Source organism: Amia ocellicauda, chromosome 14 (genome assembly GCF_036373705.1).
Source record: "Amia ocellicauda isolate fAmiCal2 chromosome 14, fAmiCal2.hap1, whole genome shotgun sequence".
In the NCBI taxonomy this organism is placed as follows: Eukaryota; Metazoa; Chordata; class Actinopteri; order Amiiformes; family Amiidae; genus Amia; species Amia ocellicauda.
In genome coordinates this window covers 18,833,092-18,860,239 of record NC_089863.1, presented here as the reverse complement: position 1 = coordinate 18,860,239, position 27,148 = coordinate 18,833,092, and the positions used below count along the sequence as shown (strand labels likewise).

Sequence of the window (27,148 nt, the reverse complement as noted above, 5' to 3'; positions counted from 1 at the left end):
TGAAGTTTGAAAAATAGAGCAGTTAACGGCAGCGAACGGACTGAATAATTCACTGTGCGCGTCAGGGTGGACGTCACGCCGCACACTATAACTAATATAGAAACACCCGTAAATGACACAAATCCTGCGTATCGGCCGAGTTGCTAACAAAAGCGACCGTTTATATCCAGCCAGTGAGCGGCGGCGTCTCCCCGCACTCGCATACCTCAGCAGGGTTTATGTAATCGTAGCGGAAGAGGCCCGAATCCCCGCCCTCGCCCGCTCCCTCCCGCCCCTCCTGCCGCTTCTATAACCGGGCGGAGCGCTGCCTCCCCTCTCGATTCCAACGCGGCTGCCCGTACCGCTCTGGCCTATTCCTCCGCTCCTCTCGCCGAGACGCGCACACCAACCGCAACAACACGGAATTCCCGGCCTCCCACCTCGGACCACAGAAACCCGCCAAGATGCACATTAAAGCAGGTAGCTACCGGGCCCGTTTGTTTCCCCGTCCGTCCGTCGGCCAGGCGAGTTGCGCCCGGCGGGGACGGGGTCGTGTGTTTGTGTGTCTGAGGCGGAGAGGTGACGAAACTTTTTGTGGAGGCTGTCGTCGGTGCGAGCGCTGCTGTGGCGGGGGTTTTATGTAACGTATAAAAGGACATGAACTTATTTAACGCGTCGGCCAACTTGCCGGCGCTGGTGTGTAGTGTTGTGTAATCTCTGGGTGTGTTTATTTGCCGTTCAACTTGGCCAGCGCATCGGGGACGCAGACCCCTCGCCCCGGGTCCGTTTTAATCCAGAGGCCGGCTCTGGAGTCGCGGACGCCCGAATGAAAACGGGATGAAAGGTGTTGATAAAGTGGCGCCGATGGCAGCGGCCGCCCGGCTCTGTGGGAACCAGCCCGGCCGCCTAACTTTTCTGGAACTCTCTGCCGGGGGTGAACTTCACTCGGGGCGGAAAAGCGCCGCCGCTTGGCCGCACTTCGCACCGGGGGACCGGGGAGCGAAAGGCGGCGGGGAAGTGACATTTTCTAGCGAGGTTTAAAATGGAAGCGAGTGGAGCCGGGGTGCTCGGCTGCGGTGTTACTGCCGCTCCGGCGCCCCCAGCCTGGCCGCCTGGGTCCTGTTACACGCTGTGTGGACGGCGGTGCGGTGGCTGTTGTGTCTTGGCACCATTTTGAGGCCTGCTTCGAGGTGGAGCTAGGATTGGTTTTTGGATCACGACCCCGAATATTATTGCGGGCCGCGTTTCTCGGTAAAGATGGACTTTTCGGTTTCTTTTTCCTGCTCTGGCCGAGAGGCGGAAGCGGTTTGTGTTTGTGGTGGTTTGTGTGGCGCAGCGCTGCGTGGATCTGCACAATCCCGCTCTCCCATTGGCGGAGCCGGCAGGTCTGCGCAGCGCGGTGTGTGCGGGGCTCTGGCGGCGCAGACGGGCATCGCCGCTCCAGTATGTAGGTCAGTGTACTAACCCCGGGCTCGGGTAACCCCGGCCTGCTGCGCACTGCAGTTGTGGTCGTGCCTGTATTGGGTTTGTTTTAATGAACAACTCGGAGTGTTTTTGGTGGCACAGACTAAAAACCACTGACGAGCAATGCGCCTTTTAAACTAATTAGAAACAATCGGGTAATTCTCATTTGTAATAATGGATGATGTTCAAATCCTCTTCTCCACATTGAAGTTGTAATCCAGTAAAGTAGGCTGACCGCAAATGTGATGCCACTGCCCGAAAAACAGACACGCCTCTGATTCATTGTGAATTAAAAATAAATTGCATCCCAGGAAGCCATTCCGCGTTTAAACCGCTGTGTGGACGGTTTCGAAATCGGGCCAAGGGTTTGTATCGATTACGTCCTGAGATGTGTCGTTTGTTTGTTGGTGTCAATGGGTTTTTCTCGTTTTTTGTGTAACTGCAGTCTGCCCATCCGATCCCCGATCTCTTTTGCTTTTAGGGCGAGTCGTGGTAAGTTTGTCAGCTCAGTTTGTGCCCCCCACCCCCCCAGACTTGCGAAAGATACCGTCCTGCACGATAACCACCTGGACGACCCCCTAATAGGTGACTGATTAATAGTGCTGCTCGATTCCAAGTGGAGTAAACGCATAGGGAAATAAATGTAACTCAATCTGTTATGGCAGGTTATTTTACTTGCTTTGCTTTTTTAACACGCATTGTCCAGAATACTCTCTCAATTGGGACAGAGGTTTGCAGGAGTGCATTGATATTTCTTGGTCAGTTTCGCCACAGTGCAGAACTTTGCCCCTTGAGACTTCACCCCAGGAGTCAAGCTGTTTTTCTCAGGGTACTGGGCAGCCCCAGGTGCACTTTCATCTACATGACATCGGTTTTGGGATTTTGCTGGGTATCCTGTTTAAATGGGCAAAGGGACCACAAGCAATAATGTATTATAATGAGTAGATTACACTAACATGACTTTAAACAGTCAAAGGAATGTTTTGCTTTGGTACAACATACTTAATTGTTTGGCAATTTATTAAGCCTTTTAGCTTCTAATTAACATGGGATTTTTTCCTGGTATCTGACTGTTAACTCATTACATTTTGACTTAGCCCTGCCCTCAGATCAAACGGCCCATACATCCCAGGTGGGGGTTTCTGGTGAGGTATTCAGTGTGGGCTTTCTATGTGCAATCGCACAGCAACAGCAAGGACACATACAGATTTACTTTGATCAGTTTATTACATTTTACATGTGCGTGTGACGCAGGGGGAAAAACAATAAGCGGCTGCTTGAGTAGAAGATGCAATCTGAGATTCTTGCGCATATACACATTTCTGCCCGTGAGTGATGCTCTTAAGGATCTTTGATTGAGCTGTAAATGGATTTGCTAAAAATACAATAGCACTGCTACAGCTAGCCTACTGCATATAACTGGTGCTAGTATTGATCACCATTATATCCAATCCTCTAAAACAAATCATGTGAGAACCCGGAATGATTCAATATACTTATTTATAAGTGGAAAGGCCTACTCCATAGCAATGTTAAACGCTGACGTGGAAACAATTGAACAAACCTGCGGGTCCTGCCCGATGCGCTCCTCGGGAGGGTACATTTTCAAAAGTTTCTGCATAGAAATTGCTGGAGTATATGCAACACCTTTTACACATTTGGCGTTTAACTCTTCCTTTCCTCCCATACAATACATTGCACTTTCCCACAGTTTAAAATGACGTAACCAGCCTTAGTGTGAGGAAGAAAATCTCATCTTTGGAGGTGGCTTGAATAAGGTCTGGAGTTTTTAGTTTTGTTTCCCCCACACCTAAAGAAGTTAAAGTGGCCAATTAATGGACAAAACTGCGCATAAAACTGGGTGGGGCTGTACCACTCGTCCAGGCTACATTGAAGAACTGGTTCTGTATCCCAGTGGGGGAGCTCTAACAGTAGTGGGTGGAAGGGAATGCTTCCATTTAAAGTCCCATTGCCACCTTCCTGCAAGAGGATACAATGGCTTTGAAATTTAAAAAGAGAGCAACAAGTGATTTATGTAGGCAAATATAGTGTGGAGTTCACTTCTACTGGCGTCTGAGTAATGTGCCTGTGCTCAGGGTGGCTCCAAATGCCAGGTGCTTGTGCTTGCATTTCACTGCAAACCCCTTTTATTATTCAGCCTTGGTTCTGGAGCCCCAGTCCACTCGGTTCTCCAGCTCAGCCCTTTCAGTCAGTCTGTATAATCTACAGCCTGGAAAACATGGGCCAGCGAATGAGTTGTGGAGCTGGAGGGGATTTGGGTTTGTATCCCACTGATCTGACCTATAGGACTTGAAAGTGATTTAATCGGTCTTCTACTGTGTTAGGGGGTGCTCTGTTTGGTGCTCAGTGTTGTGTGTGTGTGGGGGGGGGTCGTTGTGAAATGGCTGTATGGGGGGGGAGTTAATCGGCTGTCTGCCTCCCTTTGCTGCAGACAAGGCAGGAGGCTGCTGACGCTGTGGGAGTCCAGTACTGTTAGTGCCAGTAAGTCAGGGTGTCTATATAAACACAGTCAGTGTGTTGCCATGTCCAGTGGGTGTCTGCCCTGTTTTAACTCCCTCCCTCCTCTCCCTCAGGTGCCTGGGAGCCCAGTGTGTGTGACCCGGCCCCGGAGTTGGATCCCCTGTCCGACCGTGGCCCCCTGGCCCCGGCCGCCACCCCACACATCCGCAATCGCCGGCTCTCCCCGGTGGGGGGCGGCGGCGGTGGGGGATGCGCTGAGAGGGGGTCTTCGAAACAACACGGCTCGCCCCCCACCTACCCCCACAGACACCCCGCCGGCCCGCACACCTCCACCCGGGAAAGGCGGTGGGTGTACAGGGGCCGGCCCGCGGACAGAGGCCTGGAGAGACACCAGAGAAGAGGGCCCCCCCAGCAGCCTGCCAGCCCCCCGCCCCCTGGGACCCCCAAGAGAGAGGGCGAGATAGCGGTGGGGGGGACCTGGACCTTGCTAAAGCCCCCCCCCTCGTTCCCCGTTCAGGACAGTCCAGCCAAGCTGCAGCCTACTGTGAGCTACGCCTCCAAGGTGAAGGGGGCCGGACGAGGCGGGCAGGGGGAGCCTGCCAGTCTGGGGGCCCTGCTCCGTAACCAGTGGGGGCTCAGCTTCATCAGCGACGGCCCCCCTGCCCCCCAACCGCCCTCCTCCTCCTCCTCCCCCTCTCCGCCGTCCTCCTCTTCCTCCTCCTTCTCCTCCTCCCCCCCCAGCCTGCGCTCCTCCCCGGCTGCCACCCTTCCCCAGTTCGGCTGCGTCGCAGTCCCCGACACGCCCCCCGCCCCCCGCACCCCGGACTCTGACAGGCTGGCCCCGGCCAAGCCCCTGCTGCCCGTTGGCCGGCTGCCAGAGGAGGCGGGGAAGGGGGCCGAGAGCTCCGGGGAGCTGCTGCTGAGCTGTCGCCACCTGGTGGAGGCCCTGCGCTACCACAGCTACGGTGAGTCCCGTCCCCCGCTGGTCTGTGTGCGACAGTTGAAGCGCAGGTTGCTGTGTGTGTCGTGTGGTGCTGTGTGCTGACTGTGTGCTCTGTGTTTCAGAATGGGAGCGGGCCTGCACTGCACACAGGAGAGGTGAGTACACCGTCTGAACTGAAGCCCGCAGCCCTTCTCGCCCCCCACAGATCAGAGTAACTCGGTTTAAGATTGTGTGTAAGGGCTTAAAAACCAAACCAACACAATGCCGATGCTTACCGCATCCCCAGCTAACCTAGATATTTAGCAACGCCCAAAAACTAAACGCAGAATCGCACTGACTGGTCAGGTGACACTATGCCTTTCACTTCCCTCTCTTCAGCCAATCGGAGTTCACTGTGCTATGTGATCACATGCGTCTGCAGTAATCACTCTGTTTAGGAAGTACAGCCCGAATCGACTTCAAGCGACTGTTGTATAATGAGCTTATTACTTTTGCTGGAATTATTGAATTTCGGTATGTTACATTGTATAGTTGAGTATGCACAACTGTTTTAATGTACAGTAACTAAATATGCGTTGCTCCCAGGGACCACTAAGAGGGTGAAGTTTCTATTCCATTGTTCTAGTGTTGGCTTCCCAAGAAGAGTCTGTGGTACAAAATGGGTTGATCTGATCTCTGCTTCCTCCACAGATCCAGCCCGGGTACTGTGGTACCAGGAGCCACTAGAGAGGCCGGCCTAGCACACATACACATACACACACACACACACACAGATGCGCACGCCACCGACTGAACAACACTGTACCGACTGAGACGCCCACCTGAGTGATATGACGACACGCGTACCAAGAGTACGCACCGAGCCTGACGCTGACCAATGCCGTGCCGTACCGACGCACTGGCCATGTACTGTACACCCCGAATGGACAGACCGACACACACACACACACACATTCGACAGACGGTCCTAAACATTTGACACTGACACCCTCCTCCATATACAACCGACAGACTCATGCTCCCCCAACACACTCGCTCGAGACACTGAAATCTGCACCTGCACACTTTGGAGTTAACCCCCAAACCGAGAGAGGGATGAGAGGACGGACTGTAAGACCCGGACTGCGGTGTGTCCGGCGCACCCCACGGAGAGACTGCCTCGGACCCTGGACCGCTACTTCTGATGTAGAATGCATCCGGGCTTTTTTTTTTATTTTTTGGTTTTATATACTTATTTTCCCCTCCGTCTGTCCCTCTCTGACCGTGGAGTGATTTTTGACGACTCTGGGCCCTAGAGGTGTTGGCGACCTGAGGGTGGACCCCCACTCCAGTCTGACTCCTGGACCACCCCCCCCCCCCCCCCCCCCCACCACCATTGTACAGCAGGCTTTTTATCCAGAAATGTCCATAAATGAATAAATAAACTCAATCCCACGGTGCTACACTGCTGGTTTTCTAGCAGATTTCAGTGGCTGTGTCTGTTTTGTGCTTCAGCGTCTCATTGCTACGGGTGGTGCGGGAGAGAAGATATTGACCTCGTTTTTAATCATTTGGACCCGTCTGATTCTATTAAGGTCTCCAACCCATCTGAGACACTTAATTTTAATTGGGGTTTGTTTTGAGATGCATCAAACTCTTTCAGTTCATCTGCTCAATCAGTGATCCACACTTTGAATGCTGTATTCTTGTGTGTGTGTGTGTGTGTGTGTATATAAAAACACAATGGCTTTAAAACAATTCCATATGGGTAAGTGGGGGGGGGGGGACATGCAGGTAAACTGAATTTCAAACTCTTAATATTACAAAGTCCTTCTTCAGTGGGTGAGGAGAGTCCCTGTGCGGCCCTGTGGGTTGCAGAGCTCTGATTGTTGCAGTTGACGTTGGTTAGGACATTAATGTCTCAGTCCATGGTGCCGCTCGATTCTGCTTGGTTGCCATATTTGTCTGGATGGGAGAATCCCAATGCTAGGACTTGCAGAGGGCCACGGGCCAATTTCAGTCACTTGAGGCCGATCAATTTGATTAAGGCTGTGGAAGTCAAGCTGGAGGAGGGCATGACCACGGGGGGACGAGCCGGTACGTCCTAATCAAACCCACTTCCAGGTAGGGGTGCGTGTCTGTCCCACCATAAACTGCTAGAGCTGGATTACAATTGGCAGTAGTGTGTTACTTCCATCGTCCTTCACACTGCAATTCAAAACGAGCTTTATTGGCATGACGAGCTGGCACAGAGCACAGTAGCAGACTGTATTTCCTGTGCTATAACACGGTTAGAGCACTCGTCACTCTCCCCTATTGTCTTTCCTTCCCCTCCCCCCCTCCCTCTGAAGTCGGCCGCTCCGTTACACTACTCTCTCTGGCTCTCTAGCCACCCCCCCGTCCCTCCCCCACTCTCCCAAACAGCTGATCAGAAAGAGAAAGAGAGAGAATGCACGCCACATGATTAGAGAGAAAGAAAAACAGAAAGAATGTGAAGCCGAGCAGTCCGGCAATCCCTCAGTTTTAATCGGTGCGCTTTTTAACACTGTGCATAACCGGCACCTCGTCTGACTGCGTGTGTGCGTGTGATCTTTATTTGTCAGTGCAACTCACAACACACCAGCTACCATTGTTCCTCAGCGGGGCTCAGTGGCAGGTCCTATATGTCGGAAACGATCGCCGACTCCCGGAGCCGGTTTATCGATTACCCGGGACACGGGGGGACGGGCTCGGCGGCGGCAGTGTAGCGCACTCCCCGGCCGCGGATCTGTGCGGACGGTTCGGCGACCTTCATCATGGACCTCCGGGGGACGGGGTTTGTAGTGTAACCACGACATTGCTTGACAAATCCTGCCCGGGGTCTGCTGCCCAGGTTTGGGCTCGGTGTACGCTGATTAATTGGAGTATATTTAGTTTAATATGAATAAATAATCATAATGGCTTCTAACTGCGTGCTGGACGGCGGCTTCCTCCTCTGCCTGGAAAGCCGGCTGTGGTCTGAGTTCCCTGAGCCCGGTATGTTCTTCTAACAAAGCCCGGAGAGACCCGGACACTTTTCTCCCTCGTCTCCCTCCATCCTTCCCTCTCCGGATAGTCTACCTCCGCTCGGGTGTCGTTTCTTTCTGTCGCCGTGGGCCGCCTCGTCTTTTTCGGTTTTTTTTTTTAACTCGTTTTCGGCGGCCGCACAGCCCCGTCTCCGGCCGGGAGACAATGGAGCGATTTGAGGTCGCCGTGAGTCCGGCGGCTCCGCACGGCCACAGCGCCTACCGATGAAAATGAAAAACACCTTCTTTATTTTTTTTATTTTTTAATATTTTTTTTTGGTTGCTCTTTTTAAAGATTTAAGTTATTGTCGGGGTTTGTTTTCATATTTATGAATAGTCGCCGTCATAGAGAGAGAGAGAGCGGGGAGTCTTGCGTTTCATTATCTGAGGGTATTGGTGTTTGTTTTGTGTTTTTATTAAGTTTATTTTTGTGTTTTAATTTATCGAGGTTGCTGTTTTGTAACGTCTCCCCTGGAAGCTGGCTTAAGCTACCTCACATTGTGTCGTGAACGACGCGTTGTTTACATTTTATTTTTTTGAATAACTTTTCTTTTTTTAATGACCGTCTCCAATATTATTTTTTAAAATGGCTTTCCACGGAACAAGCCACCAGTCTGTTTGTGGCAACTTGTTCGGAGGCCCGGAGTTGGGCCCGAAATTCTTCTGTATACCGGCGAACGCCTCGACGGCGGGGGCTTCCACAGGCCTCAGCGCGACCCCGTCCTCGAGTGGGCCCAATGCCCCGGCCGGGACGCCTCGCCACCTGCCCGCGCTCGGCGGAGGCACCGGGGGTGGAGCGGCGGTTCCGCAGCAGCACAGTAACCCCGGGAGTGAGGTTCCGAGCCCGGCCGATGTCGAACCGGACCGTCCTATTGGCTATGGAGCTTTCGGTGTGGTTTGGTGAGTATTTAAAAGAACCGTGATATTTGCTGTAATAGACATCAATAACATATCATTGCATCGAATGTATTGCATCTTTTAATTATTAATAAGAATAATCCTAATAATATTACGTCCAGTCTTATTATATTGTTTGATGTTTCGGCAAACCAATAAGCTTTTTATAACGAAACTGTTGATACAAAAGGGAAATTAGATGTGTAGAAGAATTACGTGTAGTATGCGTGTTTACAGTAAAGACTGTGTGTGGGTACAGTGTGGGTACAGTGTGTGTGTGTGTGGGTACAGTGTACAGTGTGGGTACTGTGTGTGGGGGTACAGTGTGTGTGTGTGGGTACAGTGTGTGGGTACAGTGTACAGTGTGTGTGTGTGTGTGGGTACAGTGTACAGTGTGTGGGTACAGTGTGTGTGTGTGGGTACAGTGTGTGTGTGTGGGTACAGTGTACAGTGTGTGTGTGTGTGGGTACAGTGTACAGTGTGTGTGTGTGTGGGTACAGTGTACAGTGTGTGGGTACAGTGTACAGTGTGTGGGTACAGTGTACAGTGTGTGTGTGTGGGTACAGTGTGGGTACAGTGTACAGTGTGTGTGGGGGTACAGTGTGGGTACAGTGTACAGTGTGTGTGGGGGTACAGTGTGGGTACAGTGTGTGTGTGTGGGGGTACAGTGTGTGTGTGGGGGGGTACTGTGTACAGTGTGTGTGGGTACAGTGTGGGTACAGTGTACAGTGTGTGGGGGTACAGTGTGTGTGTGTGTGGGGGGGGGTACTGTGTACAGTGTGTGTGTGTGTGGGTACAGTGTGGGTACTGTGTGTGGGTACAGTGTGGGTACAGTGTACAGTGTGTGTGTGTGGGTACAGTGTACAGTGTGTGTGGGTACAGTGTGGGTACTGTGTGTGGGGGTACAGTGTGGGTACTGTGTGTGGGGGTACAGTGTGGGTACAGTGTACAGTGTATGTGGGTACAGTGTACAGTGTGTGTGTGTGGGTACAGTGTACAGTGTGTGTGGGTACAGTGTGGGTACTGTGTGTGTGGGTACAGTGTGGGTACTGTGTGTGGGGGTACAGTGTGGGTACAGTGTACAGTGTATGTGGGTACAGTGTACAGTGTGTGTGTGTGGGTACAGTGTACAGTGTGTGTGGGTACAGTGTACAGTGTGTGTGTGTACAGTGTACAGTGTGTGGGTACAGTGTACAGTGTGTGTGTGGGGGTACAGTGTGGGTACAGTGTGTGTGTGGGTACAGTGTACAGTGTGTGTGTGGGGGTACAGTGTGGGTACAGTGTGGGTACAGTGTACAGTGTGTGGGGGTACAGTGTGTGTGTGGGGGGGTACTGTGTACAGTGTGTGTGGGTACAGTGTGGGTACAGTGTACAGTGTGTGGGGGTACAGTGTGTGTGTGTGTGGGGGGGGGTACTGTGTACAGTGTGTGTGTGGGTACTGTGTGTGGGTACAGTGTACAGTGTGTGTGTGTGGGTACAGTGTGGGTACAGTGTGTGTGTGGGTACAGTGTACAGTGTGTGGGGGTACAGTGTGTGTGTGTGTGGGTACTGTGTACAGTGTGTGTGGGGGGGTACTGTGTACAGTGTGTGGGGGTACAGTGTGTGTGTGGGGGGGTACTGTGTACAGTGTTTGCGGGTACAGTGGGGGTACTGTGTACAGTGTGTGTGTGGGGGTACAGTGTGTGTGGGGGGGTACAGTGTGGGTACAGTGTACAGTGTGTGGGGGGGGTACAGTGTGGGTACAGTGTACAGTGTGTGTGTGGGTACAGTGTACAGTGTGTGTGTGGGTACAGTGTGGGTACTGTGTGTGGGGGTACAGTGTGTGTGTGGGTACAGTGGGGGTACAGTGTACAGTGTGTGTGTGGGGGTACAGTGTACAGTGTGTGTGTGTGGGTACAGTGTGTGTGTGGGGGGTACTGTGTGGGTACTGTGTGTGGGGGTACAGTGTACAGTGTGTGCTTGTGGGTACAGTGTGGGGGTACAGTGTACAGTGTGTGTGTGGGGGTACAGTGTACAGTGTGTGGGGGTACAGTGTACAGTGTGTGCTTGTGGGTACAGTGTGGGGGTACAGTGTACAGTGTGTGTGGGGGTACAGTGTACAGTGTGTGCTTGTGGGTACAGTGTGGGGGTACAGTGTACACTGTGTGTGTGGGTACAGTGTGGGTACTGTGTGTGTGTGGGTACAGTGTACAGTGTGTGTGGGGGTACAGTGTGGGTACAGTGTGTGCTTGTGGGTACAGTGTGTGCGTGTGGGTACAGTGTACAGTGTGTGGGGGGTACAGGGTACAGTGTGTGTGGGTACAGTGTACTGTGTGGGTACAGTGTACAGAGCATGTGTATGTGTGTAGGTACAGTGTGTGTGGGTACAGTAGTGTGCGTGTGTGGATAGGTACAGAGTGAGTGTGGGTACAGTGTGTGGGGGGGTACATTATATAGTGTGTGTGGGTACAGTGTACAGAGCATGTGTGTGTGTAAGTACAGTGTGTGTGTGTGGATAGGTACAGTGTAGTGTGTGTGTGGTTGTGGATAGGTACAGTGTAGTGTGTGTGTGGTTGTGTATAGGTTCAGTGTAGGGAGGGTGTGTGTGAAGGTGCAGTATAGAGAGCGTGTGCGGTCGGGTACAGCATGGAGAGTGCGTGCGCGGGGGGGGTTCACAGCGTGGAGAGTGCGTGTGCGTGGGGGGGGGTTTACAGCGGGGGGGTTTACAGCGTGGAGAGAGTGCGTGCGCGGGGGGGGTTCATAGCGTGGAGAGTGCGCGGGGGAGGGGGTTTACAGCATAGAGAGTGCGCGCACTGGGGGGTACAGCATGCAGAGTGTGCGCACAGGGGCGTACAGCGTGGAGAGAGCGCGTGCACGCGGTGGGGGTACACGGGGGTAAAGCGTGGAGAGTGCGCGCACACGGGGGGGTGGGGGGTACAGCGTGGAGAGAGTGCGTGCGTGCGTGGTGGGGTACAGCGTGGCGTGAGAGAGAGTGCGCGCACGCGGGGGGGGTACAGCGTGGGGAGAGAGTGTGCACGGGGGGGTACAGCGTGGAGAGAGTGTGCGCACGGGCGTACAGCGTGGAGAGAGCACGCAGGGGGGGTACAGCGGGCAGCGAGTGCGCGCACAGGGGGGTACTGCGTGGTGAGTGTGCGAGCACGGGGGGGGTACAGCGTGGAGAGAGTGTGTGCACGGGGGGGTACAGCGTGCAGAGAGTGCGTGCACACGGGGGTACAGCGTGGAGAGAGTGCGCGCACGGGGATACAGCGTGGAGAGAGTGTGTGCACGGGGGGGTACAGCGTGCAGAGAGTGCGTGCACACGGGGGTACAGCGTGGAGAGAGTGCGCGCACGGGGGGGGTACAGCGTGGAGAGAGTGTGTGCACGGGGGGGTACAGCGTGCAGAGAGTGCGTGCACACGGGGGTACAGCGTGGAGAGTGTGCACGCACGGGGGGGTACAGCGTGGGGAGAGAGTGTGCACGGGGGGGTACAGCGTGGAGAGTGTGCGCACGGGCGTACAGCGTGGAGAGAGCACGCAGGGGGGGTACTGCGTGGCGAGTGTGTGCACGGGGGGGTACAGCGTGCAGAGAGTGCGTGCACACGGGGGTACAGCGTGGAGAGTGCGCGCACAGGGATACAGCGTGGAGAGAGCACGCAGGGGGGGTACTGCGTGGCGAGTGTGTGCACGGGCGTACAGCGTGGAGAGTGCGCGCACGGGGATACAGCGTGGAGAGAGTGTGTGCATGGGGATACAGCGTGGAGAGAGCACGCAGGGGGGGTACAGCGGGCAGTGTGCACGCACGGGGGGGTACAGCGTGGGGAGAGAGAGTGTGCACGGGGGGGTACAGCGTGGAGAGTGTGCGCACGGGCGTACAGCGTGGAGAGAGCACGCAGGGGGGGTACAGCGGGCAGAGAGTGCGCGCACAGGGGGGTACTGCGTGGCGAGTGTGTGCACGGGGGGGTACAGCGTGCAGAGAGTGCGTGCACACAGGGGGGTACAGCGTGGAGAGCGCGCGCGCACGTGGGGGGGGTACACGGGGGTACAGCGTGGAGAGAGAGTGTGTGCACGGGGGGGTACAGTGTGGAGAGAGAGAGTGTGTGCACAAGGGGGTACAGCGTGGAGAGAGAGTGTGTGCACGGGGGGGTACAGTGTGGAGAGAGAGAGTGTGTGCACAAGGGGGTACAGCGTGGAGAGAGTGCGCACAGGGGGGTACAGCGTGGAGAGCGCGCGCGCATGTGGGGGGGGTACACGGGGGTACAGCGTGGAGAGAGAGTGTGTGCACGGGGGGTAAAGCATGCAGAGTGCGCGCACAGGGGGGTACAGCGTGGAGAGAGCACACGGGGGGGTGGGGGGTACAGCTTGGAGAGAGTGCGTGCGCGCGTGGTGGGGTACAGCGTGGCGTGAGAGAGAGAGTGCGCACACATGGGGGGGGTACAGCGTGGAGAGAGTGTGCGCACAGGGGGGTACAGCGTGGAGAGAGTGTGTGGGGGGTGTACCCTGTGTCTTTACTATATTAACTCTCTCTCAGGTCAGTGACTGACCCTCGTGATGGGCGCAGGGTGGCCCTGAAGAAGATGCCCAACGTGTTTCAGAACCTGGTCTCCTGTAAGAGGGTGTTCAGGGAGCTGCGCATGCTCTGCTTCTTCAAACACGACAATGTGAGTCACACACCCACCGACGCACAGAGAGGAGGCTGCAGTGTACCGGGCTACACACAGGCTGACTGGACACTGCAGTACACAGACACTGCACTGAGAGAGTCAAATCAGATTACGTTATTTCAATTCATACATCTAGACAAACAATATTTTGATTTGTTCTAACATTATTTGGCGTTAATCATTATGTTTCAAGTATGGGCGGATACAGAACCTCCAGGGTTGAAAATGCCCCGTTTAAAACGCCGGGTAAGATTTTCAGGCATATTCATAGCAACGGACTTCGCAGCATTCCATGCCCTGAGTTCTGCATGTGCCCAGCTCCAGAGCCCACGCGTCATCTTAACTGCTGTCGAGAGTTGGGCTTCATTAATTAAAGCGAGTGAAGGTCACTTTGACGTATCAGAAGCTGTGAATTAAAACTCTTTGGTGGTTGTTTTCACTCTAGCGATAATGACATGATGTGAAATATTTCAGTGCGTCAGTGCTCTGTGCTTGACTGTTCTTTCAGGGCTCTGTGCGTGACAGTGTTCAGTGCTCTGTGTGTGTGTTCAGTGCACTGTGCATGACAGTGTTCAGTGTTCTTTCAGTGCTGTGTGTGACCGTGTTTAGTGCTCAGTGGGTCAGTGTTCAGTGCTCTGTGTTCCAGGTGCTGTCTGCGCTGGACATCCTGCAGCCGCCACAGATCGACTGCTTCGAGGAGATGTATCCTCCTCAGACAGTGTGTGCAGGGCAGGGGGTGTGAAGAGATGTGTGTGAGTGAGTGTGTGCGGTACAGTGGGGTGTGTCCAGTCCAGTGTTTTCCTGAGCCCAGGTGTCAGCTATGTGATCACAGAGCTGATGCAGAGTGACCTGCACAAGGTGATCGTCTCCCCCCAGGCCCTCACCACCGACCACATCAAGGTCTTCCTCTACCAGATACTGAGAGGTCAGTGCTGTGCCAGGAACTAGGTGTCTTGATGTCAGTGTGTGCTGTGTTGTGTGTGTCCCGATGCATCACTGCGATAGGGTGGTTTTCAGTGTGTGTGTGTGTGTGTGTGTCAGTGGTGACTGCTGGTGTGTGTGTGTGTGTGTGTGTCGGTGGTGACTGCTGGTGTGTGCTGGTGTGTGTGTGTGTGTCAGTGGTGACTGCTGGTGTGTGTGTGTGTGTCGGTGGTGACTGCTGGTGTGTGTGTGTGTGTGTGTGTGTCGGTGGTGACTGCTGGTGTGTGTGTGTGTGTGTGTGTGTCGGTGGTGACTGCTGGTGGTGACTGCTGGTGTGTGTGTGTGTGTGTGTGTCGGTGGTGACTGCTGGTGTGTGTGTGTGTGTGTGTGTGTGTCGGTGGTGACTGCTGGTGTGTGTGTGTGTGTGTGTGTGTCGGTGGTGACTGCTGGTGGTGACTGCTGGTGTGTGTGTGTGTGTGTGTGTCGGTGGTGACTGCTGGTGTGTGTGTGTGTGTGTGTGTGTGTGTCGGTGGTGACTGCTGGTGTGTGTGTGTGTGTCGGTGGTGACTGCTGGTGTGTGTGTGTGTGTGTGTCGGTGGTGACTGCTGGTGTGTGTGTGTGTGTCGGTGGTGACTGCTGGTGTGTGTGTGTGTGTGTGTGTGTGTGTCGGTGGTGACTGCTGGTGTGTGTGTGTGTGTGTGTCGGTGGTGACTGCTGGTGTGTGTGTGTGTGTGTGTCGGTGGTGACTGCTGGTGTGTGTGTGTGTGTGTGTCGGTGGTGACTGCTGGTGTGTGTGTGTGTGTGTCGGTGGTGACTGCTGGTGTGTGTGTGTGTGTGTGTCGGTGGTGACTGCTGGTGTGTGTGTGTGTGTGTCGGTGGTGACTGCTGGTGTGTGTGTGTGTGTGTGTGTGTGTCGGTGGTGACTGCTGGTGTGTGTGTGTGTGTGTGTGTGTCGGTGGTGACTGCTGGTGTGTGTGTGTGTGTGTGTGTGTCGGTGGTGACTGCTGGTGTGTGTGTGTGTGTGTGTCGGTGGTGACTGCTGGTGGTGACTGCTGGTGTGTGTGTGTGTGTGTGTGTGTCGGTGGTGACTGCTGGTGTGTGTGTGTGTGTCGGTGGTGACTGCTGGTGTGTGTGTGTGTGTCGGTGGTGACTGCTGGTGTGTGTGTGTGTGTGTGTGTCGGTGGTGACTGCTGGTGTGTGTGTGTGTGTGTGTGTCGGTGGTGACTGCTGGTGTGTGCTGGTGTGTGTGTGTGTGTCAGTGGTGACTGCTGGTGTGTGTGTGTGTGTCGGTGGTGACTGCTGGTGTGTGTGTGTGTGTGTGTGTGTCGGTGGTGACTGCTGGTGTGTGTGTGTGTGTGTGTGTGTCGGTGGTGACTGCTGGTGGTGACTGCTGGTGTGTGTGTGTGTGTGTGTGTCGGTGGTGACTGCTGGTGTGTGTGTGTGTGTGTGTGTGTCGGTGGTGACTGCTGGTGGTGACTGCTGGTGTGTGTGTGTGTGTGTGTCGGTGGTGACTGCTGGTGTGTGTGTGTGTGTGTGTGTGTGTGTCGGTGGTGACTGCTGGTGTGTGTGTGTGTGTGTCGGTGGTGACTGCTGGTGTGTGTGTGTGTGTGTGTCGGTGGTGACTGCTGGTGTGTGTGTGTGTGTGTGTGTCGGTGGTGACTGCTGGTGTGTGTGTGTGTGTGTGTCGGTGGTGACTGCTGGTGTGTGTGTGTGTGTGTGTCGGTGGTGACTGCTGGTGTGTGTGTGTGTGTGTGTCGGTGGTGACTGCTGGTGTGTGTGTGTGTGTCGGTGGTGACTGCTGGTGTGTGTGTGTGTGTGTCGGTGGTGACTGCTGGTGTGTGTGTGTGTGTGTGTCGGTGGTGACTGCTGGTGTGTGTGTGTGTGTGTCGGTGGTGACTGCTGGTGTGTGTGTGTGTGTGTCGGTGGTGACTGCTGGTGTGTGTGTGTGTGTGTGTGTGTCGGTGGTGACTGCTGGTGTGTGTGTGTGTGTGTGTGTGTCGGTGGTGACTGCTGGTGTGTGTGTGTGTGTGTGTGTCGGTGGTGACTGCTGGTGTGTGTGTGTGTGTGTGTGTGTCGGTGGTGACTGCTGGTGTGTGTGTGTGTGTGTGTCGGTGGTGACTGCTGGTGGTGACTGCTGGTGTGTGTGTGTGTGTGTGTGTGTGTGTGTCGGTGGTGACTGCTGGTGTGTGTGTGTGTGTCGGTGGTGACTGCTGGTGTGTGTGTGTGTGTCGGTGGTGACTGCTGGTGTGTGTGTGTGTGTGTGTGTGTGTCGGTGGTGACTGCTGGTGTGTGTGTGTGTGTGTGTCGGTGGTGACTGCTGGTGTGTGTGTGTGTGTGTGTGTCGGTGGTGACTGCTGGTGGTGACTGCTGGTGTGTGTGTGTCAGTGGTGACTGCTGGTGTGTGTGTGTGTGTGTGTCGGTGGTGACTGCTGGTGTGTGTGTGTGTCAGTGGTGACTGCTGGTGTGTGTGTGTGTGTGTGTCGGTGGTGACTGCTGGTGTGTGTGTGTGTGTGTGTGTGTGTGTGTGTGTCGGTGGTGACTGCTGGTGGTGACTGCTGGTGTGTGTGTGTGTGTAGGTGGTGACTGCTGGTGTGTGTGTGTGTGTGTGTCGGTGGTGACTGCTGGTGTGTGTGTGTGTGTGTGTGTGTGTCGGTGGTGACTGCTGGTGTGTGTGTGTGTGTCGGTGGTGACTGCTGGTGTGTGTGTGTGTGTGTGTGTGTGTGTGTCGGTGGTGACTGCTGGTGTGTGTGTGTGTGTCGGTGGTGACTGCTGGTGTGTGTGTGTGTGTGTGTGTGTCGGTGGTGACTGCTGGTGTGTGTGTGTGTGTGTGTGTCGGTGGTGACTGCTGGTGTGTGTGTGTGTGTGTGTGTGTGTCGGTGGTGACTGCTGGTGTGTGTGTGTGTGTGTCGGTGGTGACTGCTGGTGTGTGTGTGTGTGTGTCGGTGGTGACTGCTGGTGTGTGTGTGTGTGTCGGTGGTGACTGCTGGTGTGTGCGTGTGTGTCGGTGGTGACTGCTGGTGGTGACTGCTGGTGTGTGTGTGTGTGTCGGTGGTGACTGCTGGTGTGTGTGTGTGTGTGTGTGTCGGTGGTGACTGCTGGTGTGTGTGTGTGTGTGTGTGTGTGTGTGTCGGTGGTGACTGCTGGTGTGTGTGTGTGTGTCGGTGGTGACTGCTGGTGTGTGTGTGTCGGTGGTGACTGCTGGTGTGTGTGTGTCGGTGGTGACTGCTGGTGGTGACTGCTGGTGTGTGTGTGTGTGTGTGTGTCGGTGGTGACTGCTGGTGTGTGTGTGTGTGTGTCGGTGGTGACTGCTGGTGTGTGTGTGTGTCGGTGGTGACTGCTGGTGGTGACTGCTGGTGTGTGTGTGTGTGTGTGTCGGTGGTGACTGCTGGTGTGTGTGTCGGTGGTGACTGCTGGTGTGTGTGTCGGTGGTGACTGGTGACTGCTGGTGTGTGTGTCGGTGGTGACTGCTGGTGTGTGTGTCGGTGGTGACTGCTGGTGTGTGTGTCGGTGGTGACTGCTGGTGTGTGTGTGTCGGTGGTGACTGCTGGTGTGTGTGTGTGTGTGTGTCGGTGGTGACTGCTGGTGTGTGTGTGTCGGTGGTGACTGCTGGTGGTGACTGCTGGTGTGTGTGTGTGTCGGTGGTGACTGCTGGTGTGTGTGTGTGTGTCAGTGGTGACTGCTGGTGTGTGTGTGTGTGTGTGTGTGTGTGTGTCGGTGGTGACTGCTGGTGGTGACTGCTGGTGTGTGTGTGTGTGTCGGTGGTGACTGGTGTGTGTGTGTGTGTGTGTGTGTCGGTGGTGACTGCTGGTGTGTGTGTGTGTGTGTGTGTGTGTGTGTGTGTGTGTCGGTGGTGACTGCTGGTGTGTGTGTGTGTGTGTGTCGGTGGTGACTGCTGGTGTGTGTGTGTGTGTGTGTCGGTGGTGACTGCTGGTGTGTGTGTGTGTGTGTGTCGGTGGTGACTGCTGGTGGTGACTGCTGGTGTGTGTGTGTGTGTGTGTGTCGGTGGTGACTGCTGGTGTGTGTGTGTGTGTGTGTGTCGGTGGTGACTGCTGGTGTGTGTGTGTGTGTGTGTGTCGGTGGTGACTGCTGGTGTGTGTGTGTGTGTGTGTGTCGGTGGTGACTGCTGGTGTGTGTGTGTGTGTGTGTCGGTGGTGACTGCTGGTGTGTGTGTGTGTGTGTGTCGGTGGTGACTGCTGGTGTGTGTGTGTGTGTGTGTCGGTGGTGACTGCTGGTGTGTGTGTGTGTGTGTGTCGGTGGTGACTGCTGGTGTGTGTGTGTGTGTGTGTCGGTGGTGACTGCTGGTGTGTGTGTGTGTGTGTGTCGGTGGTGACTGCTGGTGTGTGTGTGTGTGTGTGTCGGTGGTGACTGCTGGTGTGTGTGTGTGTGTGTGTGTGTGTGTGTGTGTGTGTGTCGGTGGTGACTGCTGGTGTGTGTGTATATGTGTGTGTACGTGTATATGTATGTGTATGCCAGTGCTTGACTGCTTGTGTTGCTGCAGGGCTGAAATATCTCCACTCTGCTGGGATTCTGCACAGAGACATCAAACCCGGCAACCTGCTGGTCAACAGCAACTGTCTGCTCAAGGTAAGAACTCTATCTGTCCCTGCCTGTCTCTCTGTCGCTCTCCCTCTCTCTCTCTCTCTCTCTCCGCCTGTCCCTGCCTGTGTTTGTCTCTCTCTCTCTCTCTCTCTCTCTGTTCCTGCCTGTCTCTCTCTCTCTCATGCATATTTTGTAAAGTATATATCGCAGTGCCCACAGAGCCTGTTCTCTCTGGCCACCCTGGTCAACCATTTTCAAGGGCACTGCATGCATTGTTCGGGGTATTTCTCTGCAGAACTCTTTCTGTGGTGTGCCTGTCCCGTTTTGTGTCCTCCTGCTTGATGATTGCCCCCTGCACCTCATTGCCCCCTCTCAGATCTGTGACTTCGGGCTGGCGCGGGTGGAGGAGCGCGACGAATCGCGTCACATGACCCAGGAGGTGGTGACGCAGTACTACCGCGCGCCCGAGATCCTCATGGGCAGCCGGCACTACAGCAGCTCCATCGACATCTGGTCTGTGGGCTGCATCTTCGCCGAGCTGCTGGGCCGCCGCATCCTGTTCCAGGCCCAGAGCCCCATCCAGCAGGTCAGTGCCGGGTACTGCTGCGACGGGGGCGTGCAGGGCTGTGTAATGCAGTCGGTGCGTCCGTATTGACACTCGCCTCTCCCTCCCTCAGCTGGACCTCATCACAGACCTGCTGGGGACGCCTCCTCTGTCTGCCATGGTGTCGGCCTGTGAGGGGGCACGGGCACACATCCTGAGAGGTCCCCACAAAGCGGTAAGGCAACACCTGAAAATTGACAATATTTTCTTCTTTGTCAGCGTTTATCAATGTCTCTAAGCATTTCTCTCCTCCTCTCTTCCCTATCTATCTCTTCCCCTGCCAGCCCTCTCTCTCAGTGCTGTACATGCTTTCGGATGGCGCGACCCACGAAGCCGTTCACCTGCTGTGTCGGATGCTGGTGTTTGACCCGGTGAGTGGGGCGGAGAGGAAGGGGTTAATGCACTATAGGCACCACAGACGTGTACAGCCGCCATCTTGTGTAGGTCTGTTGCCTTGTTGCAAATGTAAACGAACTACGCTGATGCAGGTCATAAAATAACAAAATCTGTGGCGGGTTAGCTACTGTGCTGTGTAGAAATAAACATTTTAGCTGTAAATGTTTTCGTTGTATATTATTAGTACGGTATTTATGGCACTATTGTTTTGTTCAGCTGGTTTGGACCCTAAATGCCTACACAGGTCACAGCTATTTTGAGATTATACTCTTTATTAATATGTATACATTTAATTTAGTAGTGTAAAGGACCCTTTTAATTCTGAACACCAAAACCTACAAACATTAGGCCTCTACATTAATGACACAAATGTCTAGAAAAATATTGATGGCTAGTTAATCGCAATGTATAAAATTTAAACTCCCCTGTAATTATATATCTTACTGCACAGGTACTCACAAAAAGCAGATTTTTCTTGTTTCTGTTAAATTCAATACCCCCCCAAAGACATCTTTGAATATTTATTATTGGTTTTCACCAATAGTGTTTATTTCTGTGAGAGAAAATTGGTTCTCGTTTTCTATACATTTGACTGGGTTATTTCTGTGGATAAAATGTTAAAAACATTGAGTAGGAACTGAAAAGCATTCGGAAGCTGAAGATTAAGGTACAGCCTTTTAAAACATTTGTTTTTCACAATTCACATTAGGGATATGGATACATCCATCGTTATACCTGTTGCTACCTATAGATCAGGGGTGGGCAATTTTCATAAGTGGGCCACTGTATGAATGTCAGTATGGCATCTCGGGCCACATATCTATTTTGTCATGAATTATTATTATTATTATTATTATTTAATTTTTTTAACATATTGTAGTGACCTTGCCTTTTGATGGTCCCTGTTGAAATAAAAGCAAAAGAAACAGAAGTCTTCCAAAACAAACTGGCGTTTATTAACCGTTTCAAAGAGGTACATCGACTTTCCTCTTTTTTCTTCAGATTGCAATAAACTTTTACTCATTCAATGTGAAGAAGAGGAGTCTCTCTTGGACATTAACCAGGGAGGTGAAGTCAGGTGTCAATTGCGATATTGCAATGTGCAGCACTGCTGCAAGGTGGGCGTCACTAATGGAGGATCTGTTCTTTGATTTATTGAATTTCATCACCGAAAATGTCTGTTCACATACCTAGGTTGAACAAAGCAGTACAAGCATTTTATGAGCGTGGGCCCCAATCTTTTGAATGGTCTGTTCATTGAGAGATGCATAAAACCTCAGTGGCGCAGATTTGAATTGTTCGCGAGCAGTGCGTCAGACTGCAAGTCCATAAGCTCAAGCTGGAGATCAATAGCAGCGTTGTCCACACTGAATGTGAAAGGGGACAGAATCAAAGCCATGTCATTTTCTAACATTTGAAAATCAATAAACCGGTGTGAAACCAGTGTGTCCAACACTTTCAGCACCTTCCCCAAACTGAGCCATCGGACATTTATTTGATAGGGAATATCCGTGTGCTCTGTTTCAGACTCCAGTAGAGAGACAAACTGCCTGTGGTTTAATGCTCTTGCTTGAATAAAGTTCACTAGTTGTGTAACTGTGTCCACAACATGGCTAAGTTTTAGAACACATTTGCAGAGAACCTCCTGGTGAATAATGCAATGCAAAAAATGTAATTTCTGTTCTGGGTTAGTTTCGGTCACTTGGTCTTGTATCCTTTTTAATAACCTAGCATTTTTCAAGTTTGGACACCCATCAGTGGTCACACCAGCCAATTTCTGGCAACTCAGTCCAAGTTTTGAGACACGCTCATTAACTTCGTCCATTAAATCCTTGCCTGTAGTTGTGTTTCTCATTGACTGCACTGACACAAGTTCTTCAGTCAATGTAAAATCTGTAGTAATGCCTCGTATGAAAATCAACGGCTGGTCTTCAACGTCACAGCTCTTGTCAAAGGCCAGAGAACAATAAGAGAAATTGTTTACCCTACCTTTCAACTGTCGTTCCAAGTTCTCCGAGATTCCTTCAACACTTCGCGTCACAGTACGTCTTGACAGTGAAAGTTTTTCAAGAAGCGCTTTCTTGTCAGGTCACAATATTGCAGCAGATTCAACCAAACATTCCTTGATGAATTCTCCCTCTGAGAATGGCTCGCTGTTTTTTGCGATTTTGTGAGCAACCACACAGCTTGTTCTGGTAATTCCATCTTGAGCTGAATAAAGTCTCATGAAAAAGCTTTGTTCCTTTTGCATTTGTGAAACCATCTTGTGCGATTTGTCTACCTTTCTCTTCCGAAGACATGCTCTCATATTTGGCTGCATGTTTCGTTTTGAAGTGACGTTTCAAGCTGTACTCTTTGAATACTGCTACAATTTATTTGCAAACTAAGCACACAGCTTTTCTTGTGACATCAGTAAAGAAGTATTTTGATGTCCATTCTTTCATAAACACTGTGTGTTCCGCATCTGTTTTTCTCTTCTTAGATAAGCTCATGTTGCAGTGGTAAATGTGCTGGTGAATGTGAAATCACTTCCCGCACTGTGCTGAACCATAGCCACGCATCACAGTAACCAATCAGAGGCCTGTGTCAAGTACATACTGATGAGGACTCTTACACTATTTTATTAAAGTTTTCACAAGCTACGTGAGTGTATATTATTCAAAATGATGATTTAGTCTGGAGGTCATAACGGGCTGGAGTGAGGTAAGGAATGGGCCGGATCTGGCCCGTGGGCCGTATTTTGCCCAGACCAGCTATAGATGCTTTACATTGCTAAAACAACACAAGATGGATACATATCTCCTGTTGCTTTGTCTGTTTGGTTGGTTGTCTTGCTGCAGTTTTTTCATACAGTATTTATATCAGTTATCAAAGAGATTGAAGTTGTCAGACCTTCATAAGATGGCGCCCGCTTGACATACTCTGGTCAGGAGCAGGATCGCTTCTAGAATAATGGAATTCTATGATCGTCACCATTCCATTCAATTCAAATGGTGCTTTATTAGCATGATGGGCATCCGTAGTGTTTTGCCAAAACCATTGCATATACACATGCATCAATGCACCGACTGACTAACTGGATACCTTTCTTCTGTCTTCACCCCCCAGTGTAAGCGTATCTCAGGCAGCGACGCCCTGTCTCACCCGTACCTGGAGGAGGGCCGGCTGCGCTACCACACCTGCATGTGCCAGTGCTGTTTCTCGGTGCCCAGTGGGCGCGTCTACACCCGTGACTTCGAGCCGCCCGCCGCCCGCAGCTTCACTGACCAGTACGAGCACAGCCTGGCCTCCGTGTGGCAGGGCAAAGGTGAGGGACAGAGGAGGGAGGGGGACCAGCTCGAGCGCAGCCTGGCCTCCGTGTGGCAGGGCAAAGGTGAGGGGGAGGGGAGCAGTGCGGGCACAGCCTGGCCTCCCTTGGGCAGGGCAAAGGTGGGGAGTCGGGCAGGGTGTCTATCCTTTATTAACCTCCTTCCCTCTCCTCTCCTCTTTTTATTCACTCTCCCCCCCTCCCCATCAGAGCTGATCCACAGGTTTATCTCCGAGCACCAGCAGGGTAAGAGAGTGCCGCTGTGCATCAACCCCCAGAGCGCCGCCTTCAAGACATTCATCAGGTACGGGGGGAGAGGGAGAAGGGCAGAAGAGGGAGAGGGAGAGCGAGCGAGAGAGTGGGGGTTAATACAGTAGAGAGACACTGACTGGACACTATTCCCTGGCTCTCTCCCTCTACAGGTCCACTGCTTGGCATTCCTCTAAAGTGTCCAGGAAAGAGGAGAGATGAGGCGGGAGGGATGGAGAGATTGAAAGAGAGAGAGAGAGAGAGAGAGAGAGAGAGAGAGAGGTGGACTATGGATGGGAAGAGAAGGAAAACTTAACATTCAGACACTGAAACCTGTGCCGAGTGAACGACGCAAAACCTCTGGAGAGAGGAGAGGAGAGGAGGAGGAGGAAGGGGAAAGAGGGAATCTAGACTCGCTTATGCTGCTGATAAACTTGAGAAACGATTAAAAGAAGGACGGACGGACGGAAGGAAGGTAAAAGATACGGGAAAAGAAACAAGAAGATTAAGAACAAACCCAGGATGCTGCCGCTCGGTGTCCGAAGCCTGGTCGTTTTCTTACTGTTTTGTTGTAGGTTTTATTTTGTGATGATGATGATGATGATGATGATGACGATGATGCTGATGATTTATTTGTGGTTGTTGCCGTTGCTGTTGTTCGATATTTAGGGCCCCGGTACATAGTGGTTGCTTAATTATTTCGCCTGACTCGCTAACGAGGTAACTTGTCTAATAAAGCACTGTAGACTGGGGCAGGGGGCGGGAATGGAGGCCCCACTGTCCAATCCCGGTCTCCCTATAGGACCACAGCCCTCCCAGACCACACCCCCTCTCCCTATAGGTCAACAGTCCACAAACTACACCCCTAGAGAACTGCACTATTTAACCACACCCCATTAAACCACACCCCATGGTCAAGTGCTGTCTCCCCATTGGACTGGACTGCCCACCCTGGTCCCTCCCCCTTATCACCAGCCCACCCCTCCCTCTCCCATTACTCTTCTCAGGTTTCCAAGTTTTGTTCTGATGTTTTTAAGCTGTTCTCAGTAGTAGTGATGTTAATAACTGTAGTAAGGCTTTGTGTCCGCAGTCCTCCTCTGCGAACCAGTAGGTGCTACACAGATGCCCTTGTCCCACCCCCATCCCCCCCCAACCAACTGAGCTCTGAGATGAAGGACAGTCTGGATCCCTGTAGTAAACGACACAGTCTGGGCCCCTATACTATACTATAGTCTTAGACAGTGCTGGCTCCAGTCTGGCCCCTATACTATACTATAGTCCACACAAGTAAAATAATCATGCTGAATCCCTGGTGAAACGGATATTCTAATATAGTGCGGTAGAATGTGGATTTGTGTAACTTCAGGTATATTATTTACAGAGGGTGGCGGAGGAGGGGAGGGGAGACCAGCTGCAGTCCCCCCTGGGCAGCTCAGGGGTCAGTCACAGCAGCTCCCCTGTCTCCCACCCGCCCAGCTGCTTTGCCCTGGGCTGTATTTGTCTTGCTGCAGACTCTTGACAGGATGTTATAAACGCGCCCGGTTTCGCCAGCTCCCCAGGGTGCATCACAACTGTAGTCAAAATAAAGGCTTAAAATAGGCCCATATATTCTGTCTGTGTCCCCTGCAGTCCTGATGTGGGAGTGTCTCTGCTCCCTGGGCGTTGTGAAGGCTCTGAAGTCCTTCTGTCACACCAGGCCTCATTGCCCAGGGACCCTGATGCCCACCTCGCTGGCCGTGCTGAAAGAGTGTAGGGGAATCCTGTGTAAACGCAGCTTTCTCTTCAGTATGTTTGCCTGGCTGAATTCCGCCTCTTTCCACGCAAATAATGATGGAGTCTGACGAGGACAAACTGCCTAGATGCATCCGAGGGGGTGTCTGTGCTGGAGACCGATCGCCCCTCACTTTAGTTGCGGAGAATTCTGCGGGATACGCGATCATTTTAGGCCTTTGTTTGATTTGACTACAGACCCCCTTTCACAGCTCTCTGTTTCAAGCCCACTGCAAAATCCAGCATCTCCCAGCGGACAAAACTGCCCAGGCTGACTTGTGATTGCGTTGTCTAATATGAATATGAAAACTGCGCTGTTGGACATTTGAGGGCAGCTCCTCTCTCTCTCTGTGAGCCCAAGGGGATCCCCCTCCGCACTCCGATCTGTCCGTCCCGTTCGCCCCACGCAGGCAACATCTCCCAGACTCCCCGGCTGCCTGGCTGGCGCTGGTGGATGACATCACTGTGGCGCCGGCGTGGGCGCAGTTAAGGGCTGGAGCGTTTAATCGACGGTTTTAGATCCAATTCTTCAGCTGTGTTTGGGGTTTCTCTCATTAGAGGACACCCTGGTCCAATATGAGAGAGAATGCTTCACACTCGCATACGTTCTCTCACACAAACTCACAGATGCGCACTCGCACGTTTATACTCACTCGCAAAAACTCGCGCACTTTATTTCAGCCTAGCAAATACAAAGGCAGTGACCAGGGTTTATTCTGAACCTGTGCTGTTCTGGTTGATGTCACTGGGGCGCCTTGCGAGTCGGCCTGGGAAGTTAGGGCTGCGGAATCCTGTATATGCAGAACGGGAGCGAATCTTTAAAATCGGCCGCTTGAGATAATCCTGTGAAGGGTGAGTTTTTCTTTTCTGCTTCAAACCATTTCAGTACCAGCTGTACTTATCCACTCTAGATCATTCCTCCTCTTTGTCTGCTTGGGACGTGTCCTGTCCCACAGAGGGGAGGATGAATCGTACACTTGGCGCTGAGCACTCCATGTCCCATGCACAGGCTTGCACTGATTTGTGTTACTTTTTGGAGGAACTGAAATGGTTTCTGTGATTGGGGAAGAAAGAAACTCACGCTGTCCAAGCTGCTGGTTTGTGTCTGTCTGTGATCGGGGGCCCATTCGGGACAAGGGGCGGTCTTCCCCTCAAGCTATTGGCCCCTGAATGGCCGTGGGGCGGGCCTCCAGGCCCCTAATGCAGCTCTGTGTTTGGCTGTCGCTGCTGGGTTGTCTCTGTAGGTCATGTGTGTAGAGCAGATGTAGTGAACAATGGGAGATACCACTTGTTTTTTTTTGCTGGGGGCGGGTGGGGTAGAAATTGGGAGAGATCATGTGTTATGATTTTCTGTAGGGGCGTTTTATATCTTTGTGAGAAAAATGTGAGATGGGAGGGGGGAGAGTGTGGTTTGGATAATGGTGACCAATTAGCCGTGTGTGTATGGTGTCCGAGTGAGTGAGTGTGTGTGTGTGTGAGGGAGTGAGTGGTGGATGTGTGTGCTGTCTGAGGGAGTGTTTGGCCTCATTGACTTGGTCCTGGTTTCTCAGTGTCAACCGCTTTTACTTTCACCTTTTTGGCTCTTCTGTTGCTGTGTTCAGTTTTTGTTTTTCGCTTTGTTTGTTTCCCGACCGATACTTGAATTTTTTCGTATGAAAGCGAGCGACTCGCCGAATAATTTACCTGATGAACGAATAGACACTGGAAAATGAAAAGTACCCTGACGTGTGCGTGTGGTTTTTGTGTGTGTTAATTGGGACACTAACGAGGTAGGAGGGAGGGGGCTGCTAAATCATTTATTCCCTCTTTTTTTTTTTTTTTGCGTTTTCTTTCTTTTATCTGACGCACACACCACAACACACCAACACACCACCCCCGACAACTGTGCTGTCATTTCTCTCTTCTGTCCCCCTCTCTCCCTCCACATGTCTGGCA

At 52.7% G+C, this 27,148-nt stretch overlaps 2 protein-coding genes across 3 annotated transcripts; both read left to right on the top strand.

Annotated features, from left to right (window-relative positions):
* Positions 1–6,330, top strand: LOC136767904 (uncharacterized). Its single transcript, XM_066721975.1, has 4 exons — positions 1–459; positions 4,038–4,889; positions 4,990–5,022; positions 5,558–6,330. Exons 1-4 carry the CDS (start codon positions 444–446, stop codon positions 5,605–5,607), a joined length of 951 nt encoding a protein of 316 aa, XP_066578072.1. The 5' UTR covers positions 1–443; the 3' UTR covers positions 5,608–6,330.
* Positions 6,331–7,272: 942 nt separating this feature from the next.
* Positions 7,273–26,931, top strand: nlk1 (nemo-like kinase, type 1). Of its 2 annotated transcripts, none has more exons than XM_066721821.1 (11): positions 7,273–8,790; positions 13,295–13,424; positions 14,074–14,129; positions 14,246–14,352; positions 18,847–18,932; positions 19,264–19,473; positions 19,565–19,666; positions 19,776–19,862; positions 22,996–23,194; positions 23,405–23,498; positions 23,617–26,931. In XM_066721821.1, the coding sequence occupies exons 1-11, from the start codon at positions 8,477–8,479 to the stop codon at positions 23,663–23,665; spliced, it is 1,434 nt and encodes a 477-aa protein (XP_066577918.1). In that variant the 5' UTR covers positions 7,273–8,476; the 3' UTR covers positions 23,666–26,931. The 2 variants fall into 2 exon arrangements, with proteins under 2 accessions (XP_066577918.1, XP_066577917.1); XM_066721820.1 differs by having other exon boundaries at positions 22,996–23,260.
* The last annotated feature ends 217 nt before the right edge of the window (positions 26,932–27,148 follow it).